Source organism: Leptopilina heterotoma, unplaced genomic scaffold, assembly GCF_015476425.1.
Source record: "Leptopilina heterotoma isolate Lh14 unplaced genomic scaffold, ASM1547642v1 Lhet_15, whole genome shotgun sequence".
In the NCBI taxonomy this organism is placed as follows: domain Eukaryota; kingdom Metazoa; phylum Arthropoda; class Insecta; order Hymenoptera; family Figitidae; genus Leptopilina; species Leptopilina heterotoma.
This window is the reverse complement of record NW_025110867.1, coordinates 4,258,932-4,285,054: the sequence shown is the minus strand read 5'-3', so window position 1 is coordinate 4,285,054 and position 26,123 is coordinate 4,258,932. Positions and strand designations below refer to the sequence as shown.

The following is a 26,123-nucleotide window of genomic DNA, read 5'->3' as shown; positions in this document are numbered from 1 at the left end:
CAAGTGTAAAGTGTAATAATGATTAGAATCCTTATTAGTCACCAATACAGGTAGAGGATGATCTTATCATAAACTTTTATTACCCTGTTCGGTACACTCCGTTGTAATGGTTCGTTATTGTTATAATGCGCTGTACTTATACCCGAATAAATTGTAACATAATACTGCCAAATGGTCCTTTTTGGCCTGCTGTCAAATACAGAAACTGATTACAAACACTTGATCGCACTAAACTGAACTGCATCTCCTTGAACTGTTTCTGGCTTTCGACAATCTTCTGGAAAAAATTTTAGGTTATGTTACCACTTGGCAATGTAACATTTTTTCTAGAGCATGAAATCTACATTATCGACAAACAATAAAGCAGTGAATTTAAATCTCCTTTGGCAGCGCTTACCTTCCGGAAATATCGAGGTGAAATCGCTAATTAACCTCTTTTTGCTAAATAAAAGACTTCAAAATATCGCCATTGCATTAGAAATTTCTTTTTAATTTAATTTTTAAAAAAACTAAACATTTTGCTGCAAAAATAAAAAATGTACAGTTTCTATTACACAGACCTGACGTAATTAAAAAAAATTCTTCCCTCAAAAACCACAATTACAATTGAATCCCACAGGAATAAATTCATTCGAGATAAAAAAAATTGATCCTCAGGGATTCTGATCCCAGGAGATAAATTCCGAGATTTATTTCCCAGTGTAAATTTACAAAACATACAAATCAGATTATGTATCCATTCCTGAGATTCAAACTTTGAATGATGATTAAAAAATGAATCCTAATAAAAGAGATTTTAATATTGCATCAAAATTTTAATATTACATGAAACGCTAAAAATTCCTGGGAGGTTCTTTTTAAATTTCTGAAAGCATTTCAAGAAAACGAATGTTGTGAAGCAATTTTTTTTTTAAACAATTTCTTTTATTAAAATTTTATTTATTAAAATTCCTTGGGCATTCAATTGAAAAAAAGGAATTACAATGGACTCAATATAAAAATGCTATGCCGGTATGAAAAAAAAAATCTTTTATAACTATTCACTTTGATAAAATTTTTCTCAAAGCAGCTTCTTCTCTTTTTTTACCTACAAAATAAGAAAATTAGTGTTGAATTCTTCAAACGAAAAAAATTTTCAAATATCGTTTATCCTCATAACTTTTATTTTTCATCTCTTTGAATTTTAATTAAACTAATTTACAGTTATATTTGATATTTTTTTTCTGTTGCAGATTAAAAATGCCGCTCTCTGAATTTCGCAAGAAAAAACTCCTCTTCGTTTTTACTACATTTTTTGGTGAGTAAATGAGATGATGAAAATTTACTAATTTAAAAATATATTATCTTTACTCGGTTCTATAATTATTTTTAAATAAATAATTTTTTCTTTCAATTTAAAAATTTTTCAATTTCGAAAAATGTTTTAAAAAAAGAATTTAAAGTCTATTAAAAATTTTCCCGAGTGCAATTGCGGAAATGCTTATTTACTTCGTAGGGGGATTTTTTAAGGATCTGAGGACGAGAAGAAAATAAAAATGTATGAGAAAAAAAGCTAAGAGAAATTGTGTCCGCTTCTTTCATACGTAAATGTATTCGTTGAAAGTAAATTCGCCTACCTTTGAAACATTTTGCTTTAATTTCTAACCTTTCCCTTGCTCTTTTATATCTCGTGAGAAATATAAATTCTTTTGATATTCTAAACAAGATTTAAAAATTATCTCCAAAACGTATACTCGCAATATTATAATATAAAAAAATAAACACTATAACAGCATTTATAAATAGCATGGCTTAATTGCAGGTTAGTTAATTATTCATCTGTTGAAAATTATGGAAATGTGACTCAATTTTTTTCTTCTCTTAAATTTGGAAATATAGCGGAGAGATTTATTTTTACGATACTCGAGCTTTTTTTAATTTTATTAATAAATAATGATTGTAAAACCCAGTTTTTCAATAGCTTTTAAAAATGATTTCTTTAAAGTGTCGCGTTAGACGATTTTCTCGTTAATTATTTTCTTTCGCGAGAAATATTATTTGGGTCGGAAAATAAGAACAAACGGTTTTATTATTTGGAACGGTGTATACAAATAAGACTTTTAGTTTATATTATCTTACTGATACTTTTATTTCAAGTAGTTTAAAAAATTGTTTTTTGATTTGTTAATACGATTTCTAAAGAATTTCTAAAGTAGATACCTTTTGGAGAACGAATTATTTTCGTTTTTGAATTTCTGAATTGTTACGTACAGTTTAAGCAAGCCTTTTTGATAAAGTGGAGAAAATAAAAGGATCAAGGGAATAATTATTTTCGGGTAAATTTGTAATTTGAAGGTTAGATCAAGTTGTCTTTAGTAAGACTCCCATGCGACTTAGGACTTCCCTCTGCGCCACTCGCTAGCATTCTTTGCCGCGGAAATTCAAAATTCTAAAAATACTTTTTAATAGCATTCAAATATATTTAAATAAGAAATTTCCTCTTTCAAAAATTCGATGAAAGTATAAGTATAATTAAATATTAAAATTATTTGAATTGTGTATTTAAATTCAAATTTACCCTTTTTTTCTCTCGCACTTTTCCCACTGAAATGGTGGGAGTAATCCCTCAACTTCCAAAGTCCCATTACAATCACTCGCTGGACAAATACGATAAAAAAAAGTTTTTCTCGCCGCACATTTTGTCGAGTAAAAAATTCTGAAACGGAATGTCGGTAAATAATAAAATTGCAAAGAACTTGAAATAGTGGAATTATTTAAGAGTGTTTTGAATAATGTAAATTTGCCAACGAAGCCCCAATTCACTTGACAAAAACCAGGTCAACTTTTCGAAGAGTGACGACGACATATCTTTTATTATAACTATTTTTTACATTCTTCTTCTTCTTAAGAATTTAAAACAAATATAAAAAAAAAGCAAGATGGTAGGATTTTTTTTCTCTCCTAACCAAATGGACGCGCCTTTTCCTCATACGCCCTTTAAAAAAAAAATTCGTGTCATATAAAAGCTTTGGGTTCTTTACTAAAAGTATAAAAGTGAGCAAACTGTATGCCTATTTATGGGTAGAAAGTTGCACACTAACGAAGAGTAAACAATAGATGCGTCTGTGCTAAAGGGTTTGCGCGGAAACGCGACTCGTTTACGAACCTAATAATGTGTTAATGTTTCGTGTATATATATTTTTATATATGTGTACATGAAAGTGTGAGAGAAGAAAAGGGTTAAAGTGTATGTCCATGTGTCTGTGAATGTGGGGTACATGGAGGTCACAAGTGTGTACACGCCTCGTAGCTTTCATTAGCCCCTCACTTTCTTCACTTTGACCGTCGACGTCGCTAAACATAAACCTAGGGATACATTATTTCAACGCGACCTGGACAATTCTTCGATAAAATTCGCTGTTCGTAATTTTAAAAAAATTCACACCCGACAACTCCCTCTCACTCTTTCTCTATACAATCGTTTACTAATTTTATCCACTAAACCGTTATTTAATTAGTCCCTATATCAAAGAACGTACGAGAATAAAAGTAAATCACACTCTCGAGAGAGTGAGAGAACACGATTTTTCATCAGGAAGCAATTTTTTTCATTACCACCCAGACCTCCTAGTATTCCATTCATAGATTAATTTTATTACCGATATATTTTTAGTTTATTAATTAGACTTGAAAAAAATATTCTCGGTAAGTTACCCCTTAAAAAGGTTTGCTTAAACTGTACGTAACAATTTTAAAATTCAATTAAAGGAATTTAAATTTAGCTGTAAACTTCCTCCATCTTTGATGAATTTTTATATTTGTTGTATCTCCTTTTTTTGGTATCTTGCAAGTAAAATTTTTATTTCCCGTAACGATTGTTTTCGTCCCAGAAAGTAATTTTCATTTCCCCTTCTGTAATTTGCTTCCACCTCTCCTTTTTAATTTAGCATTTGTCAAACAAGCGAAATCTGAAACATTATCGTGTATCCTTTGCCCTTCATCTTAATGAAGCGACTGCTTTAATAATTACAAGGAAACGCTAGATCAAAGCCACATTTTCATTAGAGAAATTTAGCTGCTTAACACTTTTTTCTCTTTCCTCAAAGTTAAAATGGAGAGACTGGAAAAAGTAATAAACTTGTGAGAATGTTAACGAATTCTTTATTCTAAATTTTTCCCCTGCGAGTTGAAAAATAATTTTATTAATTGATAGAGAACATAAATGGTATAAAAGATGATTGTAATGGGAATTAAATTTTTTATCTCTTCATTTGATTAATAGTTGAAATTAAGTAAAAGCATGAATGATTATTTAGTCATTCGAATTAACGAAAGCTGCACTCTTAGGTCAATATTAACTCCGCCTCGTATGTAAATAGCCGTGTTCCGCAAGTCAAAACACAATTATTAATTAAGCTTTATGGACGCTGCTTCTATATCGGGTAAAATCAACTTTAATTCGTTGGAAATTAATTTATCGAATGGGAATTTTTTTCCCTCATTGAAATGCTTATTTGTTTTTTTAAATATGATAATGATAATTGAATGTAATTAACTAAATTATTAATATACTTTTAAAAATCAAGCAGGTCTTCCGTTTCTATTCAATTGACGAAATATTTATTTCTTCCACTTTCCAAAATAAATAACAAGAATGTCTTCCTTTACCTAATTTGCATATCTACTCTTTTCATGTAAGAATTAATTAATAATCTAAAATTCCAAATATACCTAATTTGCATATCTACTCTTTTCATATAAGGATTAATTTAGAATCTAAAATATTAAATTCGCCTTCAACGAATCTAAAATATTACATGCGCCTTCAGAGTCTAAATATTATTTTAACAATTTAAAAAATTATGAAGTTCTTCACCCTAGGACGGTCCGATTGACTCTTGACTCGTAGGCACCGCGCGTGGCTTATTTATACCCCCCGGCGTCCAGTGGAAGACGGAGCGTGATTGGTCAGTCCGTCAGGAGTGGGGGGCGGGTATGCCGTCTACCAATGACGCTGAGTCTCTCAAACCAATCAAATTTTGTCAAGTAGAAAGAATTATTGTCTACACTTTTCTCACTACCCTTACTGACAATTGCTCATTGATGAGAAAATTTTCTTGGATTTTTAAATCCTATTTTCTTCTAAATAAATATCTTTCTCTTTTCTAATCGATAAAATATAAATACTTGTTTTTAATTTATTTAAAAATATTTATTATAATGGAAAATGAAGAATAGAAAATAAACATACAGAGTATATTTATTATTCTTTTGTATTTTAAAATTGAACTAAAACAATATTTATTTATATAATTTTTTCATTTAATTTTTTTAAACTTTAAATAATTATCAATTAAATATTGCTATTGTAAAATATATATGAAATCGAAATATCTCGACAAATAACAAAGTTTTTAAATTGAAAATAATAAATGACTTGAAGGTCGACTACAAAAGCGGACATTTTTCTTTCTCACTGAGAATGAGAAAAAAAAATAGAGAAGTGGTTGCAGTGTTCAATTGAATATAGTCACTTTACTCGTTGTATGGAGATGCTTTTATGATTTCGTTATTGATTCCATGCCACGAATTGAGATCACTTGAGGAGCTTCATTTATAAAGTGGCAGTATGATTATATATCGTCGTATTAAAGAGTCTGTCATGAGAATACATATATATATCGTATAATATCAGTTTTATATATGACAGGAAAAATCCTTCGTTAAATCTCTCGATTTTAATAAAGTTTCAGAACGTTTTGTTTGACGATTAAGTTTTGATTTTCTTTGTTGCTTACAAATCACTTGCTGCAAAATTTAATATTAACTTTTACTGTTTTCCATTCTTTGTTGAAAATTGATTAAAAATTAATTTTCTGTTTCTTAATTAAATCTACTTTTTCTAGATGTCAACGATAGTGGGGCAATTGACAAAAAAGATTTAGATCTCGCAGTTCAAGTAAGTTTCATCTTTTTTTTTTCTTTGTACATGTTTTCTAATTGTAAAAAATTCTTTTTCTCTTTTAATTTTAGTCAATTTGCTCTTCGAGAGGTTGGGCAAGTGACACTGCAAAATTGGAACAGACCAAGGCGACGCTATTAAAAATTTGGGAAGGTTTGAAGCAAGGAGCGGATTCTGATCAGGATGGTCAGGTAATTTAAAAAAAAAATTTGGATCGATTGAGAAACACTGCATACAATTTGTAGTGGGGGAAGTGTGGGAACCAATCGCCTTTCACTTTCCCCACTCCTTCGCTATGACGCCTTGGAGTGGGGAAAGCGTGGGAACCAATCGCCTTTCACTTTCCCCACTCCTTGACCATGACGCCTTGGAATGGGGGAAGCGTGACAACAAATCGCCTTCGCCTTCCCCCACTCCTTGTCTACGTTTTCGACAGTGTTCTCAACTCGAAAAATTTCCACGTTCCACCAAATTAAAAATATAATTTCATTAATAATTTTTTAAATTAGTCACTAAATGATAATCAAAAACATTTTATAGAAATCTTTAAATATTAAATAAGTAATTAATTCTTCAAATTAGTGATTTTTTCGAGTTATTAAAATTAGTAATTATTAATAATAAAATTGTAGTGAAAATTCAAAAAGGAGAAATTAAATATAATTTTTTTTTCTTTTCAAAAATTAGATAAGTCGAGAAGAGTGGTATATGATGTGGGAGGACTACGCAAAGAATCCAGATAATCCACCAGAATGGCAGAATGTATACATGAATTTTGTTTTTGATCTTGAGGATACGTCAGGTAATTATTATTCCCTTTTTTAATTACTGCTATGGCAAATTTGATTTTTTTTTAATTAAAAGAGAATTGATTTTTGATTGAAGTTTAATTTTGTGTGATTCATTTGGTGTGCTGGTAATTTAATTGTTAATTTTAGAAATGCTTCATTTATTGTCCATTTATTTTCTGCAAAATTGAACTTTAAAAAAAAGTTCAATTTCCTACCTAACTTTTAATGGAGTTTCCTTTGATTTATTTATATTTTCAGGCGATGGATCAATTGACGAATCAGAATTCTGTGTTGTCTGTAGAAATCACGGTGTTACCGACAGTGAAGCTCGGGAGGCCTTCAAAAAATTACAAGTTGTACGTTCATTAATATATGTTAAATTAATTATATTTTCTTCTTGAGGATTAAATTTAATTAAAATTTAAACTATATAATTAAAACTCTAGATTAAATAATAAATAGAAATATTTTTAATAGTAGTATTTTTAATTTAAAAAAATGGAGTCTAAAGTTGGACCGCAGATGAAGAGTGGGGATAGCGAATTATGATTGGTTGCCGCATATCCCCACTCAAGTGCCAGTGGTTCTCAAACTTAAGTTTGAGGCTCTAATTTTTTATTTGAAAATAATGTGCATTAATTTCATTATATAAGATATTTGTGAATAAAATTGGAAATAAATTATTCGAAGCAAGAAAATAATTTCCTAAAAGTCGAAAAAAAATTCAATTAATTTTTACAGGGCACTGAGGTGACTCGCGAGAAATTTCTGACACTCTGGAGAGATTACTTCACATCCGACGATGCAAATTCACCGGGAAATTTCATATTTGGAAAAACTTCTTTCTAATTTAAAGGAAAAATTATTTACTATCGAAATTAAATTTAAAGAAAAAATTCCGTTTAGTGTAATATGAGACTATTTATCTAATATTTCAAATATTTCTTTAATAATTTTTTTTTCTTTTGACGAAGTTACTATTATTTACTGACTCATTGATACATATCGCTAGTCGATAATATTGACGGATCTATAACATCTTTGATAAATTTAAATTATTTATCCATCGATATACCTAATACTGTAATTCGATGCAAAATGAAGAATATGAAAAAGAAAACAAAGTATTAATGCGAGAATAAATATAAATATATATTTAAGAGTGATTACAGTCGTTTGGTGTCGTTCAAATTAGGAAAATATAGTCTCGAGTGTTTTCTGTCAATTGCATCATTCGTTGTAAAGCACTTGCCAAGTGCAAAAAATGTATAAATGGGTGTAATATTATGTAAATGTAACACTATTTATAATTAGAGTGTATCAAAATAATTTTGTATTCCAATAATATTTCGTTAATAATTTTTAATATTTTGTTCTCTTATGATTTTAAATTATTTAGATTTTTTTACTGTAATGGAAAAATTCCACTTTTTTAAAATCTAATAGTTATTAAAATAAAAATTCATAAAAGTAAAATAGTTTTAGCGTTAAGTTGAGATGCACTGGGCGCACTAAGAGTGAGGGGAGCACGCGAACCAATCGTTTAAGCGTCATCCCCACTTTTGTGCTGCGCGCGCACCGTTCTCGACTCACGAGACGCTCAAGGCTCTTCTACTTTTGTCATTCTATAAATTTTTCTCCAAAAAAAAAAAAAAAACTTACACTAAATGAAAAACTACGAAGAAATATATTTTTTTTAGAGAAAATATTCTCACAACTGTTTTTTTATTAGAAGATATATTTTTGTATTTTGATACACTTTAATTTTCATCTAGTTCACGGAATCTAGTATATTGTGCTGCAGATTTTCTGATTTATATTTTTCTTGTCAGAAAATATTTTACTTTTCGAGAAACGACATTCAAAAGTTTTTTTTTTGTAACTTTTCGAAGGAATTGAAAATATAAATGCTAAATTTGAATGCAGTTTTTATTTTGTGCCAAACGAATTTTACGAAATAAATTAAAATATTTAGATTTGCTGTTCGAGCAGCATAAAAAAAAGAGAGTTCCTTAAAATATTATTCAAAACCTCAAAGAGGATATTTTCGAATTTCTGGTAGAGAGAAGAAACAAAATATTATTCAAATTAAAGAAAAATTTCAATTATCACAACTATGTGAATTACAATTAAAGGCAAAAAAATATACTATTAATAAATATAACATTCTACATGAAAATTGTAGCAGAGTATTTTTCAAAAAAAAAAAAAAGAAAAGAAATGTCAATACCAAAAAGTCAAATAAAATTGAAGAATATGTTTTTATTTCGCAAGTGAAATTTTTAAATTTTAATTATTCCCTAAGTTTTTTTTAAATTGCTATTAATTGAATGTTCTTTCATTTTTTAATATTTCTTTTTCTTATTTTTTATTATTTTCATTAATTATTTGTTAATTTATTTCGAAATTTAAAAATACTTTTTTTCAAATTCGAATTTTATATTTATTTTTAATATTCTAATGGATATTTAATATAAATTTCCAAAACAGAAAAATAAATTAAAATGCTTAAAACAGTGGAAATTAATATTTGTTTCTATTTAGGTTTAAATTTAATACAATTGAAAGTAAAAAAAAATATATCTGGGTTCGCTGGCTATTTATGTGAAATTTATATAGAATAGTATTTATCTCACAGTAATTATTCGAATTCCCGTTTTAAAATAATTAGTTTAATATATATATATTTGTTATTGAACACTGCCAAACTCTTTAAAAGAAAAACAAATAAATTCGATGCAGTGAATTTTCAGAGGTAAAAAATATTTTTCCAATGTAAATATATAATACTGCAGTCCATATATAATATTTGTTAAATATTTTCTCTGTACATCTTTATAGGATAAATGTTATTGGAAAATTTATTTATCATACAACAGTGAAAATGCTAATAAAACAAAAATAATGTCCTTTTTCGAAAATAATCTTCTTCCCTCAATTATTTTTATTAAAGTTTTTTTTAAATTGTTTAAAAATTTGTTTAAAAATTGTTTAAAAATTGTTTAAAAATTGTTTAAAAATTTTTTCAAAAGATTATTTAAAAATGTTATTTTTAACATTTTTTTTATTAATTAAAAAGAAATAGTTCTTATTAAATAAAATATTTAATTATATTTAAGGAAAACAAACGTTAAATTCAAATTGATGAGTAAAATTTAACGATGTTTAATTTTTCCTGGTTTATGGTAAAAGAAAATTTATCAAAGAATTTAGGAGAAAAAAAATTAGAATTAAGCGAAATTTACTGTAATGTTTGGCTAAAATTTATCTATAATTTGTGGTAAAAAATCAACAGATAAATATTTGACGTCCCTTAAATGAGTTTAGTAAATTACAAAAATGGTAAATTCTACTATAATTTTATTTTAAGACTACCTCAGAAATTAAATAAACTTTTCCATTCAGTATGGTAAATTTCACATCATTAAATTTAGAATTATTTACGAAAATCTAAATTAAAGTTTGGTATTTAAACAAATTTTATCAAAGTATTTAGGTAAATGTTACTATACAGCTACAACTGAAACTTTATTAAAATTCTAAAATGAAAGTTTTGTCAAATTTACCAGACTTCAATAACATTTATTATAATTAATATTTAATATAAGAATATTTAATTCACGAATATTTAATTCATCAAAAAATGTTCAATAAAAATTGAATAAATAAATGGCAAATTGTCCTCTATATACGGTATGGAAGATCCTACAAAACAGTTAGGTGAAAATTACCATCACTGTTTAGTAAAATATCTCATAATTTATATGGTAAATTTTACTAAACTTTCTTTTAGATGACTTTCGAAGTCAATAAACTTTCTATTTTAGTTTGTCAAAATTTAATTTCTTGTTAAGCAAAAAATATTTCCAACGATTCCTAAGATGTGTGAATAAAAAAAAAAATGTATTACGTATCATAATTAAAAATTTTATTGAGGAAAAAAAATATATGCGCGCAAATTTCTCTAATAATAAATAATAAATGTTTGATCTTAACGTAATAACAAATATTACATTTCAAACGTGATATAATAATGACAGACCAACTCATACGTGCATATTTTTTTTTTGCCTCAATAAAGTAAATTTGTATTATAATAATTTATCGAACTGTTATTATCTTCCTCATAATGTAGATTTCAATTATTTGTTAAATGGATGAACATCATCGGTAATATGTAAATCAATAAATGTTATATTAATTGGGTACTAAACATGTTTGCTTTTAACTTAATAATAGCGATAATAAATAATAATTAGTTAATGATAATAAAAAACATTAATGAGACTAATAAAAAAATAAATAAAAAAAAATAGTAATAATAATAAATGAATAATAGAATAATAAAAAATAAACAATGAAATAATAAATTAAAATATTACCTCTTTGTATAATTATTAAAATAAATGTTACATTATTAAAATGAAAATAAAAAATAAATTAATTATAAAAAAATATAGTAAAGATTATAAAAAGGAAAAAAATATTAAAATGTTTAAATTTTTAATTGTTAATTGTACCTACATAGCTTGAACGATTATTTTTAAGATATTAAAGAGCTAAACTAAATAAATAAATATATATTAATAAATAAATAAAAATAAATAAAATATTTAACATGTTATTTGTTACGTCCAGTTTAAACAATATTTTTTATAATATTGTCAACTAGTTAAGAAATTTTTTTCAACCTTTATTTTATTTAAAAAAATTTAATTTTTTAACTAGAAAGAGAGCAATGAAAATGAAACATTGAAGAAACAATAAAAGGAAAGTATAAAATATAAATGAAAAGAAAAAAGTAAAATATTTACTTTGTTTTTTGTTACGTCCAGTTTAAACAAGAATTTTTTGACATTCTTTAGTCAATAAGAGAAATTTTTTCATCCTACCTTCTAATTTTATTATTTTAATTATTTAACATATTAAAGAAAGCAATAAAAAATAAAAGTATAATGAAATTAATGAATGGAGATAAATAAAAAAAATGTTATCAGAACATTTTTATTCATTGTCCGACTGTTTTCGTTTAATTTGCCTTAATTTATAAAGGATCTCGGACGTTTAAGATTATAAACTAGTTATTAGAACAAAATAAAGAAAATAATAAAATAAACAATAAAATTAATAAAGAAAAATAAAATTTATAAAAAAAATATAATTAATAAAAAAAACAATAAAAAAAATTTTTTAAAAACATAATTTGAAAAATGTAATCTATATATAAAAGTGAAATAAATCGGATAAAAATAAAAAAAACTAAATTTAAAAAAATAAGAAAGATTAAAAAAATGAAAAAAAATTGATAATAAATAATTTTATCCGATTTTATCTCCTTTACTGGAGAGTGGTGCAATCTTTAGTCTCTGCTCAGAACTCTATAGTAATATCATATCTCCGTATCGCTCAGCACAAGACAGGAACTCAGCTTATCGAGTAGCACAAAAGAATATGCAGGAAAACTCAGTAAGTACAGATTATATATATACACGACTAATATTGTATATATGTATATATTGTTGACAATCACAAATTAATTGACACAATTCCACTTTATTTAGAATTTTATCAACTGAGAATAGAGACACGAGTTATGACAAATATATATATAGGCAAAAGATTATAAATCCATTGTATGTATAATATATGTATCTAAATAACCTTAACATTTAAGAAAAATTTTTAATTTCCTCATAATATCGTCATCATTGATATGATAGGAACTTTCTTATCATTAGACAGTTGAAAATGATAAAATTTCACATTCAGTCTTAATTGTAACGTCGTGGTATAACAATATCTATATAGATGTATTAGAAATTTATAGAATTATTTTTGTGCATTGAAATTATTTTGTGTTGTCTGAAAAGTTGTACTGTATGTAAATATATATATATATATATATATACATATTTGTGCATGGGAGGTCGATCACATTGTATATAGTGTGCAAATTATTTTGCTATCACCTCGAGACATTTATATATAGTTATTAAAAGTGCTTTTTAATTGAATGCTAATTATTAATAAGGAGGCAACAGACATTTGTTTTTTTTTTATTTTTTGATCGTTATGGTATATTATATTAGAAAACATTTATTGAAATAGTTGATTGTCTCTTTATTTTGAACTTTTCTATTTTCTATTGTTGAGAAAAATTGAGGAAGTTTGAATTTACAAAAAGAATGTAAGTCGAGAATTATTTTTTTCTATACTATTTTAGTTAGAAATAATATCATTTTTATTTTATATTTTTCTTATTTTTTATATTTTATTTTTTATAATTTTCATATTTTTTATATTTTAAAAATTTTTAGTATCTTAAATTTTGTATATTTTTAATGCTTTTGATATTTTTGAAGTTTTTAGTACCTTGGATTTTAAATCTTTTAATTAATAATTTTGATGTTTTTAAAATAATTTTAAGTACTTTGAATTTTTTATATTTTTGATACTTTTGATAATTGAAAATTTTTTATATTTTTCATACTTTTGATATTTTTTTAATTTTTAGTACCTTAAATTTTTTATATTTTTAATACCTAATTTTATTTTTTCTCATTCTAATTATTTTTAGTATGTATATTAATTTTAATATTCATTTTTTGCAATTAATAATAATAAAATATTAATAACATAAAAAAAATTAATTATTTTATTTAAATAGTTATGAAATTATATTTCCCAAATCATTTGACCATGAATTATAAGAGTGGTACTTTATTTTCCAATGATAAAATCAAATCTTATCAATTTATTTCTTACATCAGATTCACCGCTATCGTGATTATAATATATAAATGCGATCCAAAATTGTAACAAATAATTAATAATACTAATAAGAATAGTAACAGTAATAATAGAAAAAAATAGTGATATACCTAAAAATAACTTTATAATTTCGAACTTTATAAAGAATAAAAAACGAATGATAATTATTATTTTTTAATTAAATATTTAAAATAGATTTTAATCTAAAATATAAAATACAAAATTCAAATTAAATTAAATTCTTAATTATTTATATTATTGTTTATAAATTTAAATAAATATGAAAACTGAAATATCTAATTTATCAGATGTTACGTACAGTTTAAGCAACCCTTTATAATAAAATAATCCATTTCTGTCATTAAAATAAAAATAATAAATAAGCTAAGAAAATACAAATGAAAAGAGAACGCAATAATTTATTGCGAAATTTTACGATTATTGCAATAATTTATTAAAAAATAAATAAACTGCATGGATTTTTCCAAAAAAAAATAATAAATCAAATAAAAAAGAATAAACAAAAGTAAATAAATTTTAAAGACTACCGTTGTGTATTTTTCAAACCCATTATTTACGAAAACCAAGTAAACAAAGAAAAATTGTACAATATCAATGAATAAAATGCATTTAGTCTGATACGCTTATTATTATTTTCATTTTTTTTCGCGAAACGAATTATTTGTTCTTTGAAATTTGATTTGCATTCTAAAATCATTGTATATATATAATAATTTCAAAATTAAATGTTTTTATTACTCCCTTGAATATTGATTCGAATTTAATTTTTTTTTTTGAAGAAAATTTAAAAAAGCTTCAAATAAATTTTGCAAATAAATTTTTAAAATTTAATTTTTAAAAAATGAGAATTTAATTTTCATATGTGTTAACAATTTTTTTCTGCCCTTTTTAGGTCGGGACTAAAGAATGAAGAATTTGGTTTAGAGGATACTGTGGAAGAATTTGCAATGACCTCATTGGGAAAATTAATTTTCGTCGATTCACATTCGAGACATTCAAAATCACTTTCATCAGATGAATCTTCAAATTTAGATTACAGTGAATCATTATCATTGGCGTTCGAAAGTCTCTTTCACATGCCATACGATATCATTGAGAATTATGCTAATTCGATAAATACACTCGACATCAGTCACAATAAATTTAGCAGGTATTTTTAAATATTTTACTTTTTCTTTTCAATCTTGAATTATTTTTAGTAAAACATTATTTTAATTCAAATTATTTCTAATTTTGAAATTTTTCACTTTACTTTTAGTTTTGAAATAATTATTTACACTTTACTTTTTAATTACCTAAAATTCTACGTCATTGTTTTTGGTATTTCATATTTGCGCAAAAATTACAAAATATGAAAATGTTTTTCTATAAAAAAAAATAATATCACGAAATCAGAAATTACAGATGTTTATTTTATTTTTCGATAAAAGAGAAAATAAAATTATAATAAACAATAATTTCATCAACTGTTTTTTTTGTAGAAATTTGCAATTTTTATCGGAATTTGAAAATTTGACGTCACTAAATTTGGATCACAATGACGTCGATTCGTTTACGACATTTCCATATATGCCAAAACTTCAGCTACTTTGGATTAATCACAATCAAATAGACGATCTTTTTCCATTTATAAAAAGTCTTTACGAAAGTTTACCAAATCTTCGTTATCTTTGTTTGATGGGTAACAAAGCAGCGCCAAGTTATCTCAACGGTGGCAGTTTTTACGATTATCTTCAATACAGGTACGGAAATTAGAATTTAGAAAAAATTATCTAAAATTTACTCCTGAGAACGATTGTTATTGAAATATTTATTTTGTTTTAAATTATTAACGATAGAAAGAAACTTTGAATGTTGAAGTTAATACTCGGGAGTTAGACTTTTCATTCTTAAGATTGATTTTTAGTTAATTTTCTTCTACTGAAATATATAAATGTTTTGACTTTTGTCAATTTCATATTTACCAATTGGACTTATTTTCTAATGACTAAATTGAAACGACAATATTTTAATTTCTAATTAAAGACATAAAGCAACAAAATGTTAATTTTAGATTGGTCGTGATATCCTGGTTTCCTCGATTAATTCATTTGGATGATAGAATCATCACTGATGAACAACGATTAGAGGCGGTGAGGCTCTTCAAAAGGCCTCTATTGGAACAATTCACCGAAAATACAGTAATTCCCGAGTGCATCAAAATTGTTCACACAAAATTATCAAATTTATTTGTCAAAAATTCACTACCCGAAAAACTTCAAATGTCAAAGAATTCAAATTTCATTATTTGAACAACATTATTAGGCTGCGATATTTTCAAAAATAGAAATTTTTATTTATCATTTCAATATGAAACTAATCTTTCATATATCATCGAAAACAAAATTCCGTCTTAATTTTCGGATGAGAATTTGATTATTATTCTTGGATACAAAAACCAAGTGGAGACTGCATATTTTATTGAGAAACATTTGTAATTAGTTTTAAGAAAAATGAAATGAGATTTCATACTTTTTGTGTTCATTGTTAAAATTTACTGCTTTTGTAAATTTTACATTTACTTTAGATTAGTTGTACATTGTTTTTAGAAAATATTTTTTAAGACAAGAGGAAAGGTTTTCTTTCCACTAAAGTTAGAAATTGTGTTTTCTTCTTTTTATAAACTGAAAAGAAATAAGTTTTTGATAATAGAAGTTAAGAGGAATTTATAAACGATTTATTTTTCATAAACGCATGTAATGTATGTTAAGAAATAAATTAATAGGAAGTAGAAATAATTAGTTGTACAATCATTTCTCTAACATATATTAAATATTCTCCTTTTTTTGATTTCGTTTCTTTTATTTCGTAGAAAATAATTATTTGTGTTACTAAATTTATTTCTGTAATAAGTAATTTCCAGAGTTAATTTTACAATATTGATCGAATATATTGAATCAGTAATATTACTGATTATAAAAGTTACGTCCAGTTTAAACAAACCTTTTTCAGTATAAAGAAGTTACAAAAAATAGTTTTCTATTTTCCTTCGCATCTAATTTTTTAATTTTGAATACATTTATTTAATAGTATTTAATAAATATTATTTAGTATAACTGTTAATTAGCGAAGTTAGTTAATTTTAAGTTTATTTTCTTAAATCAATTAGCTACTTACCTAAGTAGTTCTTCGCACCACAACGTCCAAAATAGTTATGTCCGGTTGGAGCTCCGTTTTCTATATTTATACTCCCCGTAAGTCCCTTGCGATTGGCCCTCCTAACGGAAGGGTGGGGGGTCCAGGCGACGTGAAGAATCCTCCGCCAATGACAAAGCAAGCATTACTTAAATTATTCTGCTATTAGGATTCTTCTTACTATTCAAATTTGAATTAATATTCTTATTAATAAATCTAAAATATTTTTACTGTTTCCAATTTTTAGAAATATTTTAATGTCATCTTTATTGTTACAAAAATGTAAAAGAAAAAACTTTCCTAATACAAAAGTTTTTTTTACTTCCTACTCTATTTGAATATATTCCAGTTAAACATACCTTTAAGCAAGATCCTTAACATTTAAATTTATATAAAATAAAATGTATTTTTTCTCGATGAATTCAGCACATTTAGCAATAGAACTCTTAACATCTGTAGTTTTATTATATTTTAAAAATTCTTTGCGCTTAGAGTTTACAGCCTTGTAAAAATAATATTAGGAGATATGGAATTACGCATTATGAGTGTAACTCTTGGAATAAATGTTGTGAGAGAAAAAGTGCAATGGGTGTCATGGTGAATGAGTAAATATGACAAACGTAATGCGGAAAATGTTAAGGTTATTAAAATAAAACAAAACATTTGTACTACGGTCATGAAAAAGTGTAAATAGTAAAAAAAAATGGCTAAGGAATGAATGAAAATCGGTGTCAAGTTGTGAGTTACAAAGAAATAAAAAACGAAATGTGTTCTTCTAAAAATTCATATTGGAATAATTTTATAAAAAAAATCAACTATCCCCTACTTTAAAGTAGCGAAACCTTAGTATAAAATTATTCTAATTGTCTAATTCCCCTGGGAAATAAATTTTCTCAATAGGTACAAAATATGCTTCACAAAAATACAAAAATCGATAATTTCTCTCTATCTCTGAATATTTCCTTAAAAATTTATTCACATGTTTTTGATAGGAAATTTTTTTTTTTATTTGCGAAAGAAAAACAAATCGACGAGAACTTAATTTGAATAAAACAATTGCATTTATTTCGTATGTATGTCTATCTGGAGAAAAATAAATATTTTCAGTTTTATTTTAACTAAAAAAATATTAATGACAGAGATGATTTTGTTATTCTTTTTCTGTTTTTAATAAATTTTTTTATCAAAATTGTCACCGACTGTCATTAGTAATTACAAATTAAAATAATTTTTCTTTTAACTATTCTTTATGAATTTTTATAAAAAATTTTTCTTTTGATTTTTTTATGAATGAAATATGCTTAAGATTTCAAGTTTCCGTAAGATTGAAAGCAGTACATGATCGTGACTGGGACTTAAACAGGGACGTGGAGAAACATTGGATTTGCATCTTTATAAAAAAAATTCGTCTCTTGTATTTAAATATTGAATTTTTAATTCTGCTGTAAAATTTAAATTCAGATACTCACGTATCGTATCAGTTTAAATATGGATTATATTTCTACTTTTTTTTTAAATTGATGGGAATTTGCAAAAAAATAGTGATAGTTATAATAGTTATAATAATAATATTAAATTTTCTTCGATAGAAGGATAAAAATTAGAATTTAGTATTTGGTAAACTAATAAAATTTACAGTTGGAAAGGTGTTAATTAAAATAATTAAAGATTAAATTAAAAAAATGTTAAATACTCTCTGGCAGACTTTCATTCTTAATTATGCATCACAGGATCTACATTGTACGACTTGAAATTTAAAATATCAAATGTTTCTAAAAATTATTTACGATAGAAAAATTTTTTAGTATGAAAATTGAAAACTGAAAGTTAAATTATTGACATTTGTCTCTCCAGAGCGATAAGTCAATCTTCGATATAGAATTACAACTCACAAGTGGATTTCTGAAAAAAAAATTTTATATATCAGTATTCCTTGAGCGACACAATAGTTAAAATTAATTAAATTTTAGGACCTAATTTTTTGAATAAATTTAATTCCTAGAAGCTTTCTTACTTTCTTGAAATTATCTCCATTCCACGACGTTGTATCGATTTTATCTCACTGTTGTCGCAAAGTAATCGGGAAATTGTTGCTTTTCGAATTTCATTTAGTTGATCTGAAAAAAGTGTTAATTATTCTCTTATTAAAAATTTACAAATTTTCTTTAAATTCTCAAATTTTTTGTACTAACCTACTGTGAATGGATGATCACTTTCTTTGCTCTCGTAGAAAAATCGATCTCCCACTCGTTTCCGATACATTTCTGAAGTCAATAAACAATGAAATGTGGGACCTAGCAGTGAACTCGGTATTGCTTCTTCCAAAGTGGCGCCAACCGTAAAATCGACATCATCCGGCGACTCATAAATTCTCCTCAAATTTTCAATATTCTGAAAAACGAAAATTATTAAAAAAAAATTTTTTAATTTAAAAAAAAGTTATATATTCAGTCAATTCATTTGTATGAAAACATTTTAAGCTTCAAAGGAAAAATTTTAATTCTCACCTTACTGGAAATGTAATCCGAGAAATCATTCCACTGTTTAGCTTTTGGAAGATGACAAAATTTGCGATATTGATTGTAAGTTCCGAGACCGTGATCCCTACCACGATGAATATCGAGAGCACGAGCATCTGATTTTACAAAGCCAGGTCCAAGATTCACGCGTCCAGTTAGCTGCGAATAAATTACGAGAATAGTTGAAGGTTAAGTCGAGCATTGTGCGCGCGCAGCACGAAAAAGGGAGGGGGGCGCGCTGTCATTGGTCCTTCGGTGACCTTGAGACTGCGCACGCAACACGAGGTGCAAACTTAATACGAAACTAAATTCGAAACATTTGATTTATACCAACTTCTTTATTATAATATTGATCATATGCTTCCTGTTGCTGTGTCGCTATTCCTCTAACTAGTAAATTGAAATTATCGCCTTTTTCAATCATACTCGGATCATTGAAGAGTTCATTAACGTTTGCAAACTGACAAGGTGGATCACGCCTCTCATTCACTAAACTGTAAAAAAATTATATTTCATTTAATTTTCATAAGGTTCTTTCAAAATCTTTTCTATTCTTCAGTATAAAAAATGCTTGTTTAAACTGGACGTAACAATAAATTATATAAAAACTATTTCAAGTCAAGAAATTTTTATTTCTACTAATAATTTCAGACACATTTCTTACTTTGCATCTCCGGAAAGTATTGTGTGAAATGAACGAAATATCGCCGTGGCTGCTTCGTTCGAAGTACTTGCATCTAATGATGGATTATAATCATTTACATATTCCGTTGAATTGTAAATTAACCGATAAAAGTAAGAATTATTCTCGCCTAAAATAATTTTGATGATGTAATAGTTTTTTTGTTCAACATGATTTTTAGAAAAAGGGTTGTATTTCTATTGGGTGAATTATTATTTTATATACTGTACCTAAAAATATTGGTACCCATTCATAATAGGTAATATGTTGACTTATCGCGATATAAATTCTCCTTGCTTCTTGATAAAGTTTCTCGTCATTCCAATGAGGATTTAATCGCGCTAATTCATCTGCAATACGATTGTGCTCTCTAAATAAAATAACGGAGAAAAATGCCAACTGAATTCCCACATTTGCTCTTTTGTCTCCTAAAATAGAATTTTCCATTTACTTGTATTCTTGTTCTTATTATTGAAATTATTCATATTTGTTTAGAATTTTTCCTCACTGAAACAGTATACTAACGGATTTTTGATAGCATCCGGTTTCTTTTAAGGACTTTAAAAATTCAAAAAACAAAAAAATTTACCATTTCTGTAACAAACTTTTGCTTCTTTTTTACAAGTATCACTGTGTGGTGGCCATTTTTTATTATTACGAGTTTCCGACAATAATCTACCGCCCTTAAATTCTCGTAGACTAGAAGCCTCTTCGTCAGTGGATCCATAAACTATGGAAAGATCGAGAAAATGTGTGGTGATTACCAACTGCAAAAGAATTTATCTAGTAAGCAACATTTCTTTCTGATTTTAAGTGTTAGATTTTTGAAAACTGATTAGTAAGTTATAGTTTTTAAAAAAATTTTGACAAAAAGCACCTGGTTTGCAAAGCCATTACGTGGACTACATCCACGATCGACGTCGGTATATTTACGAATAAATGAATTTAAACACTCTGTTCCACTACTTCCAAAATCTTTATCATCCTTAGGCACTAATGCTGGATAACAAAGTGGATAGTGAGCGGGATCACGAACTAATTTACCCTCATCCGAACAACAATTTGAATCCGCTAAATGGTTAAAAGTTAGATTTAGTTAAAAGTTAAAAAAGAATACTTAAAAATTTACTTAAATATTGTAATATCTTAAATTTAATATTATCAAAATTATGTAAAAAAAAATTACTTGTATTAGGACGCTCGTCAGTTAAAAGAATATCGTGTGTTACAACTTGTGTCCACTGTGCTGCTAGTGCACTATATTTTTTGTCCAGTATTTTTTTATCCGGACTGAATACACGACTGAGAATACGAGCCAAAGGTAGGACATTACCATTTGTACTGAGTCTTGGTAAATGGAAACCTAATATTTTCAACAAAAAAAAAGTAGATTAGGTATTTAAAAAAATTTGTTTCTGCTCATTTATTATGTGTTAATAATTTATTATAAAATCAAAAATTAAATAAATAGAAAGAAAATTTACCATCATCATAATTAGCAGGTATGATGCGTCCATAACGAGTATAAGTCATACCCCACGTTGGATTCAATTTATTATTACAAGACCCATCCATAGTTCTGAATTTTGATTCTTTACATTTCTTCGGAAAAATATCACCACATCTCAATTTCGCAAATGGATTACTCGTGTTACTAAAAGACCAATGTTTTTTATAACAATGTTTTATATTTAGTTTCAAATTATTCTTTTATCAAAATCTATTTTCTATTCTACACTATTTCGATTTTATTTTTAATTTTAATTAATATTTTAATTGAAATAGGTAAAAAAATGTTTTACACGAATAAAAAAATAGTTATAAAATTTGCACAAACGGATATATAACTATAAATTTGAGTTAATTTTCATACTTTTGTAAATTTTGAGAATCTGTTGTAAAAATTGTCAAAAACGATAGAATGAAGATAAAAAGTTGCTTCATGGTGATGAAATAGTAAAAACTTTTATTGTCACAATGAGTAAATATTAAATTTTTTCAGGAGATAATCTGCTATTTATGAATATGCAAAAAAAGGTTATCATTATTGATGTGAGATACAAATAGTCTTAGTCTTTGTGATAAGGGTTATTTCGAAAATGGGGATAAATCTTCCAAATCCTCATATCTTGATTAAAAAAGCCTTTTTGAGTTTACTGTTAATCGTGAATAATCTGAAAATATTAACTTTGAAGGAGACTCAAATAATATTTTGAAATTTAAATAAAATTTGCTAAAAGATAGAGGGAGGTTTAAAAATATTTCTTCGCACATTGCAATAGTTTGTTACGTCCAGTTTATGCAAGCATTTTTTTTAAGAATAGCAACTATACAATATTAACTGTACTGTATACTTTTTATAATTTTATAGTGGAAGTTTAATAATATCATAAATAAAATTTTATAATACTGTGGTAAGTATTATGGTAACAGTTTAAATTATTTTTGTCAATAAAAACCTAATTTACAGGTTCGGAAAGATCTACTGACGCTCTGCCCCCTCTCAAGTCATCTGCGCGAGATAGCTGCGCGGAAAACTTACTAAGCACAGCGTCAGGTCCTGAAAAAGGCAAACCTGTTATGTCAAATAAAACAAGTAGTAATTTTTAAGAAATTTTTATTGTACAAGAAAATAGACTACATAGTTTTTAATGTTTAATTATTTTTTGCATTCTTATTCTTTAATATATTAGACTATTAATAAATTATTAATTTTTACATTATAATTATTTAGCACTTTAATAATTATATATACAAATAAATTATTCCTTCCAAAGGGATAAATTGATCTCCGGAATTGATTTGCAACTCACTAGCGGATTTCTGTAACAGGAAACAAATTCCATTTTCAATCGTATCAGAAAATAAAATTTATAAAATTGTATGAAAGTATTCTTACTGTTTCGAAATTTGCTCGAATCCACGCCTTTGCATTGATTCGATATTAGTATTATCGCAAATCAGTCTTGAAATAGTGTATTTTCGAATTTCGTTAAGTTGATCTAAAAATAGATTTCAATTTGAATTTTTATTAATCAAATTCTGTTCTTGTCGGTAGTAGTCGAAAATATTATTGGAATTTATTATTAGCGTTAAAAAATATAATAAAATATTGGTAAATCTGGTCTTCTGATAAGAATGTGAGTCTCATTGTCATTCGCGTTGTGGTAGGCAAATTAGCCATAATCCCAAAATAATTCGTACATAAAGTGGTGTAGGTCTGAATAATTATCGTCGAGATTAGATAAAATCTGTGATAATGTACAATGTCATTAATCGAAAAGTAGATTTTCCATTCCCTTTGTAAAAAAAAAGATTTAACATTTTATTTATCAGCGCAAAAGGAACAAGCAAAGAACTTATATCAAACCTAAGGTAAATGGATTTCCATAATTTCCATTCTCGAAGAAAAATCGATCTCCAATTCTTGATCTAGAATATTGTTTATTTAGTAAGCATTGGAAAGTTGGTCCAACCAGTGCTCCTGGAGCGAGATTCTCCACTGAACCTCCTACTGTTAAATCGACGTCTTCTGGACTCTCGTAAATACTCTTCATATCCTTTACGGCCTAAGTAGAAAAAATGTAATTAGAAAATTTCTTTCTCTTATTCAGACAGTAGATTAGGAGTCTTACTTCTTGGGGAATGTAATCTAGGAAATCGTCCCATTGTACACCCCGTCGTAAACCACAGAATTCACGATACTGATTATAAGTACCAAGCCCATAATCCCGTCCTCTTTGAATGTCCAATGCTCGACCATCAGTTTTCACTACTTTTTCTCCAAGGTACAATTCGGCTGTAAACTGTGATTTAATTTTTAACATTAAAATTAGAAAAGAAATGTTATGAATATGTGTTACCATTTTATCATAGTACTGATCGGCTCCTTCTTGGGGTTGTGTAGCCAGACCCCTCATTAGACAATCGTAGTTGTCGCCCTTCTCGACAATTGTAGGATTGTTGAAGACGTTATTCACTATTGCCTTTCCATGCGGTGGGTCCCGTTTTTCATTTATCATGCTGGAAAATAAATTTACATTTCCGCAAAGTCTAATTTTTTTTATTTATCTTAGAAATTGATGGAATTTTTAATACTTGAAATCTGCATTAAGAAGGGTATGGAAAGATCGCATTACTGCTGCAACCATTTCGTTCAAAGCACCAGCATCCACTGTTGGATTATAATCGTTTACGTAATTTGGAGTGTTGTATGCAATTTTGTTTTGATAAGAGTATTCCTCTCCTGAAATAGCGTTGAAATTATTTTTCCTCTTTGTTAATTCATTAAATTAGATTAAAGTATTTTGATAATTCATTTACTTAAACCTTGCTTTACTGTACTGACAACCACTGGACGGTCTGGAGTGGGGGGTAAGGATTCACCAATCACTATTGAGTCCCCCACTCTTTTCCTGCGGCTCGTCCAGTGATTCTCAACTTTCGAAAAAAAATTAACTGATTACGATAAATATTCCGTCTATAACTCTACCTAGGAGAATTGGTAAAAATTCGTTGTACGTAATTTGTTGACTTATTGCAATATAAATTCTTCTTGCTTCTTGATAAATCCTCTCGTCATTCCAATGAGGATTGAATTTTAATAATTTTCCAGCAATGTGATTATGCTGACGGACCAATGTAACAAAGAAGAATGCTAACTGAATTCCTGCATTCGATCTTCTATCTCCTGTAATTAATAATGTCGTCAGCATAACTGTTTTTTACACTGAATCCGTTGTGGTCATATCGACGAATAATAAACCTTTTCACTATTTGTTCCTGATTCTTGCGAGAGTCTTCTTAGCCTCCTTGAAGGCTGACCCGAAGAATTCACAAGAACAAATTAAATTGGGAATACTTGTCTATTGTTTGATACTTTGGGTCATCCGGATCTGGTATAACCATCACGAATTGAAATTAAAAATTAAAGAGAATATTTACCAGTTCTGTAGCAGACTTCAGCCTTTTTGTCACAGGTATCGCCGTGTGGTGGCCATTCCTGATTACCACGAATGTCCGTCAGTAATCTACCTCTTTTAAATTCCCGCAAACTAGCAGCCTCTTTATCCGTCGATCCATAAACAAGAGACATATCCAAGTAATGAGTCGTTCCGGTTAACTGGAAGCAAATTGTCAAACATTCGACAAATTTATCATTGTAAAGTTAAAATCTAATGAAATTACTATTGAAATAATTAGAGATCATAGATCATCAATTAAAAATTTTGTACTGTAGTTTTGTATTACTATTTAAATACCTGATTTTGAACCCCACCACGTGCAGTACATCCACTATCGACATCGGTATTACTCCGAACAAATAAATTAAAACATTCGATGCCACTTTTTCCGTAATCAGGATCATCTTGTGGTACAAGGACAGGATAACAAAGTGGATACTTGGCGGGATCACGAACTAATTTTCCTTTTTCAGAGCAGCAATTTGTTTCCGCTGGAAAACATTTCAAAAAACCCCTCTAGAGAGGATGTAAAAAGAATTTTTTTAATTACACAAAAATTTCACTTACGTGTATTTGGACGTGGTTCTGACAAAACAGCATCGTGCGCTGCAACCTGCGACCATTGCATAACCAACGCTGTATATTTTTTATCAATTATTTTTTTATCCGGATTCAAAATGCGACTTAATACACGAGCTAATGGTAAAGTTTTTCCACTTCTCGCTCGTCTTGGAGCATAATATCCTAATTTTTTTTTAAACATTAAATTAATGAATAGAAAATAAATTAATAATGAATTGTAAATTTTTAAAATAATTTCTGGATTTTAAATAAATTTACCATCGTCATAATTTGCTGGTATAAGACGATTAAATCTTGTAAAACTCATTCCCCAAGTGGGATTCAATTTATTATTACATGATCCGTCCATAGAACGGTATTTCGATTCCCTACATACTCCAGTAAAAATGTCACCACATTTCGATTCCAAATACGGATTTAATTGCTTTGAATTATCGGTACTAAAAAGTCATAATATAAAAGAAAAATTATATCTTCATTTGACGATGTATATCATAAACAAAAAAAAATAAATATAATAATATTAACGTCAAATTAAAATAAAGATTATAATTCATAATAGAAATCTAAATAAAATACAATGGGGAACAATTCAAATAAAATAAATATAGAATTCGTTAAAGTAGAATTATTTTTATAAGTTTGTATAAGAAATTTTAGTTATACACTTACGTATCA

General features: G+C 26.9%; 5 protein-coding genes across 8 annotated transcripts; 2 read left to right on the top strand and 3 right to left on the bottom strand.

Annotated features, from left to right (window-relative positions):
* The first annotated feature begins 1,237 nt into the window (after positions 1 to 1,237).
* Positions 1,238 to 9,047, top strand: LOC122498477 (calexcitin-2). Its single transcript, XM_043606219.1, has 6 exons — positions 1,238 to 1,297; positions 5,886 to 5,938; positions 6,013 to 6,132; positions 6,629 to 6,743; positions 6,991 to 7,088; positions 7,474 to 9,047. The coding sequence occupies exons 1-6, from the start codon at positions 1,240 to 1,242 to the stop codon at positions 7,579 to 7,581; spliced, it is 552 nt and encodes a 183-aa protein (XP_043462154.1). The 5' UTR covers positions 1,238 to 1,239; the 3' UTR covers positions 7,582 to 9,047.
* A 3,044-nt stretch (positions 9,048 to 12,091) lies between these two features.
* Positions 12,092 to 16,291, top strand: LOC122498473 (leucine-rich melanocyte differentiation-associated protein-like). 4 transcript variants are annotated; one of them, XM_043606212.1, is made up of 5 exons: positions 12,460 to 12,542; positions 12,659 to 12,919; positions 14,417 to 14,674; positions 15,006 to 15,266; positions 15,578 to 16,291. In XM_043606212.1, coding segments are annotated over exons 2-5 (759 nt in total). In that variant the 5' UTR covers positions 12,460 to 12,542; positions 12,659 to 12,917; the 3' UTR covers positions 15,816 to 16,291. The 4 variants fall into 4 exon arrangements, with proteins under 4 accessions (XP_043462148.1, XP_043462149.1, XP_043462147.1 ...); XM_043606213.1 differs by lacking the exons at positions 12,460 to 12,542; positions 12,659 to 12,919 and adding an exon at positions 12,092 to 12,198; XM_043606214.1 differs by lacking the exons at positions 12,460 to 12,542; positions 12,659 to 12,919 and adding an exon at positions 12,239 to 12,365.
* Positions 16,292 to 18,110: 1,819 nt separating this feature from the next.
* Positions 18,111 to 21,911, bottom strand: LOC122498417 (peroxidase-like). Its single transcript, XM_043606133.1, has 12 exons — positions 21,773 to 21,911; positions 21,384 to 21,553; positions 21,086 to 21,262; positions 20,777 to 20,970; positions 20,489 to 20,666; positions 20,130 to 20,327; positions 19,882 to 20,029; positions 19,552 to 19,711; positions 19,206 to 19,376; positions 18,891 to 19,089; positions 18,713 to 18,815; positions 18,111 to 18,600 (listed from the first exon to the last, which is right to left on the bottom strand). The coding sequence occupies exons 1-12, from the start codon at positions 21,841 to 21,843 to the stop codon at positions 18,531 to 18,533; spliced, it is 1,839 nt and encodes a 612-aa protein (XP_043462068.1). The 5' UTR covers positions 21,844 to 21,911; the 3' UTR covers positions 18,111 to 18,530.
* A 158-nt stretch (positions 21,912 to 22,069) lies between these two features.
* LOC122498387 (peroxidase-like) lies at positions 22,070 to 24,647 on the bottom strand. Its single transcript, XM_043606080.1, has 6 exons — positions 24,357 to 24,647; positions 23,998 to 24,173; positions 23,535 to 23,922; positions 23,270 to 23,468; positions 22,799 to 22,901; positions 22,070 to 22,722 (listed from the first exon to the last, which is right to left on the bottom strand). Exons 1-6 carry the CDS (start codon positions 24,612 to 24,614, stop codon positions 22,662 to 22,664), a joined length of 1,185 nt encoding a protein of 394 aa, XP_043462015.1. The 5' UTR covers positions 24,615 to 24,647; the 3' UTR covers positions 22,070 to 22,661.
* Positions 24,648 to 24,826: 179 nt separating this feature from the next.
* Positions 24,827 to 25,794, bottom strand: LOC122498386 (peroxidase-like). Its single transcript, XM_043606079.1, has 4 exons — positions 25,704 to 25,794; positions 25,477 to 25,607; positions 25,161 to 25,379; positions 24,827 to 25,021 (listed from the first exon to the last, which is right to left on the bottom strand). Exons 1-4 carry the CDS (start codon positions 25,792 to 25,794, stop codon positions 24,827 to 24,829), a joined length of 636 nt encoding a protein of 211 aa, XP_043462014.1.
* Positions 25,795 to 26,123: the final 329 nt, after the last annotated feature.

Coding starts and splice junctions, on each gene's coding strand:
- LOC122498477 (XM_043606219.1), top strand. CDS start 1,240: ATGCCGCTCTCTGAATTTCGCAAGAAAAAACTCCTCTTCGTTTTTACT. Junction 5,939..6,012: donor ATTTAGATCTCGCAGTTCAA/GTAAGTTTCATC, acceptor TTTTAATTTTAG/TCAATTTGCTCTTCGAGAGG. Junction 6,133..6,628: donor ATTCTGATCAGGATGGTCAG/GTAATTTAAAAA, acceptor TTCAAAAATTAG/ATAAGTCGAGAAGAGTGGTA.
- LOC122498473 (XM_043606212.1), top strand. Junction 14,675..15,005: donor AGTCACAATAAATTTAGCAG/GTATTTTTAAAT, acceptor TTTTTTTTGTAG/AAATTTGCAATTTTTATCGG. Junction 15,267..15,577: donor TACGATTATCTTCAATACAG/GTACGGAAATTA, acceptor TGTTAATTTTAG/ATTGGTCGTGATATCCTGGT.
- LOC122498417 (XM_043606133.1), bottom strand. CDS start 21,843: ATGAAGCAACTTTTTATCTTCATTCTATCGTTTTTGACAATTTTTACA. Junction 20,667..20,776: donor GTAATGGCTTTGCAAACCAG/GTGCTTTTTGTC, acceptor ATTCTTTTGCAG/TTGGTAATCACCACACATTT. Junction 19,712..19,881: donor ATACTTTCCGGAGATGCAAA/GTAAGAAATGTG, acceptor ATTTTTTTACAG/TTTAGTGAATGAGAGGCGTG.
- LOC122498387 (XM_043606080.1), bottom strand. CDS start 24,614: ATGCTGACGACATTATTAATTACAGGAGATAGAAGATCGAATGCAGGA. Junction 23,923..23,997: donor CTTCTTAATGCAGATTTCAA/GTATTAAAAATT, acceptor TTTATTTTCCAG/CATGATAAATGAAAAACGGG. Junction 22,723..22,798: donor TTCGAGCAAATTTCGAAACA/GTAAGAATACTT, acceptor TTCCTGTTACAG/AAATCCGCTAGTGAGTTGCA.
- LOC122498386 (XM_043606079.1), bottom strand. CDS start 25,794: ATGGACGGATCATGTAATAATAAATTGAATCCCACTTGGGGAATGAGT. Junction 25,608..25,703: donor ACCAGCAAATTATGACGATG/GTAAATTTATTT, acceptor AAAAAAAATTAG/GATATTATGCTCCAAGACGA. Junction 25,380..25,476: donor TGGTTATGCAATGGTCGCAG/GTTGCAGCGCAC, acceptor CATCCTCTCTAG/AGGGGTTTTTTGAAATGTTT.